The following is an 8793-nucleotide window of genomic DNA, read 5'->3' on the forward strand; positions in this document are numbered from 1 at the left end:
GACCTCGGTACTTATCTAAAGATGTTCTTGCACATTCAGAAGCCAATTCCCCTCTACAATCCCCTCCAAAAGTTAAACACTTGGCGAAACGTGTTAGATCTGATCTTAGGGTAGAGCAGTTCTTGTACACTTTAACGTAGAAGAAACAAGAATTTTAAAAACCCTATATTTAACTATTGGGCTGATAACTAATTATTAACTAGTAATTAAGTTGATGGTCCAAAGCATCTGAGCCTCAGAAAGGGGCTCTAAGCATTTGCTAAGGATTTACAGTATAATTAGTAACCAGAAACCAAAGACCTCGGCATCTTACAATCAACCTAACAGCATGTATTTTACATCTTCTTGATTTTGATTGGAAGAAGTTACTTCAAAAAAAAAATAAATAAATTTAATTTACTTGAATAAATTATTATAAACATTATACTATAATAATAAGAGCACATTTCTCCACATTTCTTTCAAATTAAAGAAGATGCTTATTTATGAAACAAATTACTAATAACCAAAGGATAGGAAAAATTGTATTAGGTCACTTATGTTATCGATGACCTAATAAAGTGAAGACTGAAAGCTTTAGCCTAGATTTGCAATTAAATAGGGTAACATCTCATCTCTCTCTCTGTTTTTTTAAATTTAAAATAAAGAGTTCAATTTGTATCTGTTGTTCCAACTCTTCCTACAACCAGCCAGATGCATTAACTGGCAAGTATCCATTAAAACTACAACTACCAACTGGCTGAACAGACTTTTCTTCTTTCATTTATTCCTTCTACTTTGTTTTCTAGAAAAACTTTTCTACCTTTGCATTTACCAAAGATTATAACCTACAGAAATACGATCTCGGATCAATAAGCTTTTTCCGACTTCCAAACCTTCAACTCATCCACGATACTAAAATGTAAGATTTCAACAAATTTTCACGTTTGGTATCATTATAAAAAAAAAAAAAAAAAAAACAGTTTTTTTTTTTTATCAAGAGAAAGGCATACCTCGTTGGAAATTCTTGTAGAAATCATTATTTTATTATTAGAAATGCTTGAAAACTGTTATTTTGGAAATATGCAATGTGAAAACTCTAACAGCCCAGCCAACTATACTAAGTGCTGTAAAAAAGTAATATTTAAAACCCAGGGGGAGTCAAGTATCCCCTTTCTCTATCCAATGTCAATAAATGACATATCACAACGCTGCTAAGCAACAAGTACTTTTTATTTATCACTTAGAAATAAATACTTACGTAACTTTGATAATATTAGTAGCATGATAATTACGAAATCTCTTAGGAACCGTTCACAAATTACATAACGTCCTTTGTTTAAAATTTATAATAAAGTTTTAAATGGTGAATATTTTTTAGAATATACTGGCCTAATAAATTAAAACCACTAAGCCTTATCTATAGGGCAGTACTCGTGGCAAGTTGCAGTTGTTGATTGATAATATTCATTGTGATTCTACCAACGTTGTAGCAATTAACGATCATCCAGCACGCTATGCGAAAAACACGTATTGTTTTTGAACACACATTTCAACACATCCAAATAATTGTGTCACCATAGTAAGCCCCTAAGATAGGGCCAAGACTACACGAAACAAATAAGCGAGGCTTATAGACGCTTATATTATACAAATACAGCATATCGTTGACTGCAGACGAGGGCAATGCCCTTTGAGCAAGAGGACGGATGAGAAGGTGTATGTGTGAAGTGGCACGGTTATGAGGGGAGGGAGGGAGCGAAGGTAGTGATAACCTTACTAACACTTCCACGAAGTGCTTCTCTATCTAAAACCACCATCACATACCACAGAAAAATGAGAGCAACCAAGTTATTTGTTATCAGAAACTCAACTGACATTCTACACACAATCGGGTTACTTTACTAAGCCTTAATCGCCCTTAAAAATCAAGGATGGCTTCAGACAATTATTTTCTTATTTTTTATTTAGCGAAAACGAACAATTGTGTATAAACCACTTATTCAGTGAACCTTGACAAATCCGTGCCGTTATCAGGGAAATATTTTGGGAGTTAGTTAACCTTGAACACTGCGGGAATGTCTCTACCTCCGATGGTTGTGAGCTATTCCTACACTCGGCTCTGTTCGTTCGCTCACACGCACGCACACACACCGATTCCGGGTCACAGTCATCCGACATGCTGCCTCTTCCATATATGGTCATCAAGCAATCCCGCCCTCTCATTGGCTACAAGAGCCGGCGTTTCCCTCAGACGATGTCGTATATGGTTATAACATCGCCCCAGGCGACCAATGAGAGTAGAGAACGACTTCCTAATTAGCTTCTCCGTTCACAAGGTGGTTTCACGTCCTACCATATATGGTAAAGTGTCCCGTCCGACCGAACAGTTTCCTGTGGTCGAGATACATGTGGGATAAAAGCCGGCATCCTTCGTTCAGTAGGTACAGTTTTTCCGCTGTAGCAACAGTAGCCAGCTGTCAGGATATTACCTCTTGTAAGTGTGCTCTTCTCTCGTTCTTTGTTACCGTGTTTGCACTGCGGTTGGTAAGTCCTGTGATAGCTTCGAAAAGTTAATTTTATTCGGCGATTATTGACGAAAACGTGTGTGTGTAACTTTGTACAGTTGGGATAATAAGTGAATAGAAAGGTGCAACTTTTTTTTTTTTTGGATTGCTAATCCATAAAAAAGAAAGAAAGATGGAATTTTGAAGCGACTGATAAAGCTCAACTTGTGATCGCTGAGCTGCCATTTTTGTATTGGCCAAACGATACTGACTCTTTTACAACTAAAGAACGCTGCACACTTTTGGTGTGATAAGTGCAGGGCGTTTCTATAGTTACCTTACTGTAAAATGTAATTGCAGACTTGCTAAGTGTTGTCTTTTGGCTAATAATTTAAATTTGCTGTTTTTAATAGATTAACGGTGCCACTTACCGCTGAGTACTTCATATTTTTAAATGAACGGTCTTTAACTGAGTATTACTAAAGAAGTATTCAAGTTCTCGTATGGTTTGATTTAATCTTTGCACTCAATCTAAGTGCATTAAAAAAAAGCGAGTTCTTCTAGTAGAAATAGCTAACAAGTCCCCAGAAGGGAGAGAAAGATCGTATTTTAAAAGGGGGTTTAGACAGATTGAAACGGTAATTTCCATTAATTGGGGAAATGGGCGTGGCACATGATACGGCTACCCCCCTTTAGTTACCTGAATCAAATGGCATAATTCAAGTAATAATAAATTGAATATAACAGGTAGGAAATCTCATCTAGTGTATCTTGAAGTTTGAGTCTTACATGTACCCGTTTTTTTCCTTTTGACAGCGCTCCGATTAACATCTTACTAACGCAATCATGTGTGACGACGATGTTGCCGCTCTTGTTGTAGACAATGGTTCCGGTATGTGCAAAGCCGGCTTTGCTGGAGATGATGCTCCACGTGCAGTTTTCCCCTCCATTGTGGGCCGTCCAAGGCATCAGGTAAGAATATGCTTTTATTTGAACTATTTCGAACAACTTTGCGCGATTATAAGTATTAAATATGTCTTGCTTGGGATTTGGGTGTGGCAAAAACTATGAAGGCAGGCTGGGTGGAGTAGTTGCAACTCCTATCACCTTCTTTGGTGACAATGTAGTGTCGCACTGCTATTAATAATTGAAAGTGCCTCTATACAGGAAAAAATTGACAATCTGTCATTGCTAGCCTAATTTGAACTTATCTAATGCTTAATGAGGAGAGGGGAGGAATAGTTCGTCTTCATAGGTGTTAACTTGCTATTATAAACTTGATCTAATAGTTAAATCAGTTTCTGCTGAAATACTTTAAAAACCGGAATTTAACTTAATCAAAATTTAATGAATAAGAAGATATAACGCAGGATTAGTTAAATTATTAAAATTGCTTCTGTTAACCTGTGCTGTGGCAAGGAATCTTTTGCATTAGTACTAACTTGAACTTGGTTTAGTACCAAAATGATTTCGTACGCTTTCATCACAAATCAGATGATACGATATCAAAATTCTTAGATCAAAATCGACTTTCGCTTTAATAAATATATTTACTAATTTGAACTTGTGCTCATGGTGTATGGGAAATGGAACTAGTCAAGTCAGTGACTTGCAATCGATTATTGCACTAATGAATAGTTGTTAGTTCTATGGCCTAGACCATTTCTTAAACCCTAGTATTTAGACCAGAGGTCTAAATACTAGGGTTTAAGAAATGGTCTAGGCCATAGAGTTTAAACTCTATGGGTGGTACTAGGTTAGGTTTAGGGTTTAAACCTAACCTAGTACCACTAGCAAAAAGTAGTCTTATTGTTAATAAAGCAAAATCTTGCCCTCTAAATTGTAATAGGGTGACCGAAATGCTTTGAATACCTGTATTCAGCAATGAAAGCTATCCCGCAAATAATATTTTGGTCAACACCGACCAGAAATGAATTTTTAATTTTTTTTAAAAGTCCGCCTATTTGGAAAGAGAATAAAAGAAACTCCATGACTAATAAAACGGAATGTCTCGCTAGTTTTTGGTTTTCTTATCCTCTTGACACATAGGCAGATGGCTAAACTCAAGTCACTTGGTGTGGACAAATATTTTGTATTTCTCCACACCCCTTAAAAAAATTAACTAGCGTGGTACAGGTATAGGCTGGAAACCGTTGGTTTAGTAGTTGGCAAAACTACTATGTCTAGTTTTTTTGCTAGAACATTTGGCTACGATCGCATTTTCCATTTCACGTTGGAAAAGACTGCTCTAATCCCATCTTGATGGCAAGGACTCGAGCTCTTTCACTTAGTTCTCGTGGCCTCTCCTTCCAGGAACCTGTCTTTGTTCCCAAAAACAGGCTAGTCGACGCCTCTTGGCCTTAATTGCCTCGGCACTTTTATCGATGGATTTTATCCACTAATAATGGCTCTAAAATTTCAGATCGTATCCCTTCTAATAGTAGTTTTGCTATTAAAATTCGTTAGAATAAATTTAATTTCTTTCAACAATGTGTGTAGCTTAACTGTTAAGATATTTGCTGCATTGCAAATCTGTTTTGCTTGCAGGGTGTCATGGTCGGTATGGGCCAGAAAGATAGCTACGTAGGCGATGAGGCTCAGAGCAAGAGGGGTATCCTGACTCTGAAGTACCCCATCGAGCACGGTATTGTAACCAACTGGGATGATATGGAAAAAATCTGGCACCATACCTTCTACAACGAACTTCGAGTAGCCCCAGAAGAACACCCCGTTCTTCTTACGGAAGCTCCTCTGAATCCAAAGGCTAACCGTGAAAAGATGACTCAAATCATGTTCGAAACCTTCAACACCCCAGCCATGTACGTGGCCATCCAAGCTGTCTTGTCTCTCTACGCATCCGGTCGTACTACAGGTATTGTCTTGGACTCTGGAGACGGAGTTTCCCATACTGTACCCATCTACGAAGGTTATGCTCTTCCACATGCTATCCTACGTCTTGATCTGGCTGGTCGTGACCTAACAGACTACCTGATGAAAATCCTTACGGAGAGAGGCTACTCCTTCACTACAACAGGTGAGTTTCTAACAGTGTCCTAGCAATTTGATTTTACGTATTTAAAACTTGCTGTCTTCCAGCAGTCGCGTATGAGTTTGATAAACTTAAAACATGTTTGGGGAACTTTTCACTTACTTACTTTTCCCAATTGAAGTAAGCTAAATGTACTTCTGGCTTGCACATATCAAAAAGATATCAGTACTAAAAACTCAGCTTCACTAAATTAGCGAAGCCTTGTTTCTTTACTGAAACAAGATACGCATTTAGAATTACGTGTTTTAACCTACTTGCAGGTTGTAATTCGCGTATTCAGATCACAAAATTATGTATTGGAACTTTTGTGAAACATTGAACACTTTTCAGTTCAAAGTAACTTAAATTACAACTTGTAGCATCTTTTCAGAGCCCGAGATGAGAGGGGCTAGAATTGGCAAAATTAATGTTTATTTTCAAACATAGATTGGGTTTCTGGTCAGAAAGAATATTTTAATTCTAACTTACTCGAGCGTTTTTAATTTGATTTTAGAAGTCTTAAGCTGACTTAATCTAAGTTAAATGCTGCTTAGTATGTTAATACTTAACAAGCCTTTTCTCTTTCTGACAGCCGAAAGAGAAATCGTCCGTGACATCAAGGAAAAGCTGTGTTATGTAGCTCTTGACTTCGAGCAAGAAATGGCTACTGCAGCATCTTCCTCTTCTCTTGAGAAGTCTTACGAACTTCCTGATGGTCAAGTCATCACCATCGGTAACGAAAGGTTCAGATGTCCCGAAGCATTGTTCCAGCCATCCTTCTTGGGTATGGAATCCTGTGGTATCCATGAGACAACCTACAACTCCATCATGAAGTGCGATGTCGATATCCGTAAGGATCTGTACGCCAACACAGTATTGTCTGGAGGCACTACAATGTACCCAGGTATTGCCGACAGGATGCAGAAGGAAATTACTGCTCTGGCTCCGAGCACAATGAAAATCAAGATCATTGCTCCACCAGAAAGAAAGTACTCCGTCTGGATTGGAGGTTCTATCTTGGCATCTCTCTCCACCTTCCAACAGATGTGGATTTCTAAGCAAGAGTACGACGAATCCGGACCAAGCATCGTCCACCGCAAGTGTTTCTAAATAACCATTTCACCGTTAACTCAAGGACTTCATGTGCGCCATCAATAAACCAGTGGCCGTTGGCTTCCAAAGAAAATATTGCCACTAACTGGACTGTGAAAGATGGCCAAACAACGCCTATGTTAGGCTTCACTGTGTTAATTGTGCTTCTAAAATCTTCAAGTTCTTTTATATTCATATTTATACAACAAAATTGTATTGTTTCAGCATTCTTTTTCGTTGCAGCACTTTGAATACTGTACAGATAAATCTAGCGTAAAGCACATTGTGAAAATATTTGTATTTATATTGTGTTGTATGCTATGTGGAATAACAGGTTTTGTTAGATGAGAATACTTTGTCTTCTATTTATCTTCAAATAGATGAGCTAGCTTACCTTGCTCTTCTGAAATAATCGTTTCAGCACCTTTACTAAAAAAACTTTTTTTTTACAGGTGAAGATTAATTCAGCACAGGTAATAGAGGGAGTTGGTGCAGAGATCACTTCAGTACATGGCAGTGAACTGATCTCTGTTATACACTTCTAATTAGATTTTTTCTTTGGGCAATAGAAAACAAGCTAATGTAATAAAATTTTAATTATGGAAAATTTCCTTCTGGGCTGAAGGGAAAAAATTTTCCAAAAAGAATTCAGAGCCCCAGATAATACCAACTGCTATACTAAATTGGGTAAAATTTGTTTGTACCACTAGGCTTTAGACATATAACACTTTAAACTCAGCTATATTTTAAATGAATATAGCTTTAACTTGGATTTAATCTACTTCATGAAAGACTACTGCAAAGTCTTTGAATCGAACTGCCTCAGTCTTTGTAAATAAGCCACTTGCTCTCTCTGAAAGCTAGATCACATTACCAATTTCATGTCATTCTCAACTTTTTTTCTAATTGGATTATATTGGTAAATTAATATAATTAGCCCATTACAAGTGGGTTGAATTACTATGTTCTAAACAAAATCATTAATTTAATCAGAGAATGATGATACTTTCAGAAACTTAACTTTACATCAACAGTCCAATTCTTTAACTTATTAGAGAAGCAGACTGAGGAGTATTTAGCGTTTGAATAAATAACAAAGTTCTTTAGAACTGTCTTCGTGACAGTACACAGCTTAAGAGGATTTTTTTCAGAACAGATTCATATTACTAAACAATTTTGTAATGGACCACAAACATCTAGTAAATGTGTACTGCAAAAATTTTGGGTTGGAATGACAGTGTTAGAATAATCTTAACAAAGAATTAAGTTTGAAGAAATAAAAATCCTATATTTCAATGGAGAGATACACACACGGCATTAAGGGCACTGGCGTTTAGATTTAATCTGCATTAAATGGCAGATTGGTGGCTTCGTTTAGGGTGGGGAGGTTTGGGGTGGATATACAAGGTGCTGTAAGTTTTTACTCATCTCTAAGTACAACACTTGTACTTTTTGGTTTGGCCTCATTGACCAATACTTTCATGTATGAACAAAACAACTGTGGTGGAATTAATTACTCCTGTGCAGCTTTAGGCAGAGACGCTAAACGTGATGTGAGTACGCTATTCACAAGGTCTTAATAAGCCTGTTGATTTTGGCAGTGTACTGCTTTACTGTATAGTTTAGTCGCCATCCAGAAAAGCTATCTTTTCAGTAAGAACGCTCGCTTTTTCAAGTGTGAGCTTCCAAACTGCTTTTGTGCTATCGATTGTGGCAGTATCTGGACATGTGCCGTAAGACATATGGAAAGAGTCTCCCAGCAGTGACAAGAATTGGCCTTATACTGGTTACCTAGTCCAGAATGTATGGAAAGTGACCTTGAGTGGAGTGATGAAACGTAATCTTTCTGATAATAGCGTACGCTTTTTATTTCCTTTGGATTTTGTTTTCAAGTTCAATGTTAACAGCAGCCAAGATCATACTTATCTGGTGTTGGTCAGCACATTACTTTTTGAAACCAATCCCATATAGTACCGTATAATAATAGCATGCAACTATGATAGGCCTGTGCGTACACACTTGTTAAGCACTGGAATTATTTTGCATGTGTGAAAGATGCCTTGTTGCACAGTAACAGTCATACCCACTATCGATTGTGGGATACGGTTTGATAAAAGGTAAGAACCCTGCATAAATTAGCACCTATCTGTGTGTGCATTAACTGTTTATCTAACGCTTTACTCTTCG

General features: G+C 37.3%; 1 protein-coding gene across 2 annotated transcripts; it reads left to right on the forward strand.

The window, feature by feature from the left end:
• Positions 1-2332: 2332 nt before the first annotated feature.
• LOC150079604 (actin 403-like) lies at positions 2333-7018 on the forward strand. 2 transcript variants are annotated; one of them, XM_090383624.1, is made up of 4 exons: positions 2333-2476; positions 3303-3458; positions 5034-5520; positions 6107-7018. In XM_090383624.1, exons 2-4 carry the CDS (start codon positions 3333-3335, stop codon positions 6622-6624), a joined length of 1131 nt encoding a protein of 376 aa, XP_090239750.1. In that variant the 5' UTR covers positions 2333-2476; positions 3303-3332; the 3' UTR covers positions 6625-7018. The 2 variants fall into 2 exon arrangements, with proteins under 2 accessions (XP_090239750.1, XP_090239751.1); XM_090383625.1 differs by lacking the exon at positions 2333-2476 and adding an exon at positions 2508-2526.
• The last annotated feature ends 1775 nt before the right edge of the window (positions 7019-8793 follow it).

This window comes from Mastigoproctus giganteus, chromosome 10 (genome assembly GCF_048544385.1).
Source record: "Mastigoproctus giganteus isolate SK-2022 chromosome 10, ASM4854438v1, whole genome shotgun sequence".
Taxonomy (NCBI): domain Eukaryota; kingdom Metazoa; phylum Arthropoda; class Arachnida; order Uropygi; family Thelyphonidae; genus Mastigoproctus; species Mastigoproctus giganteus.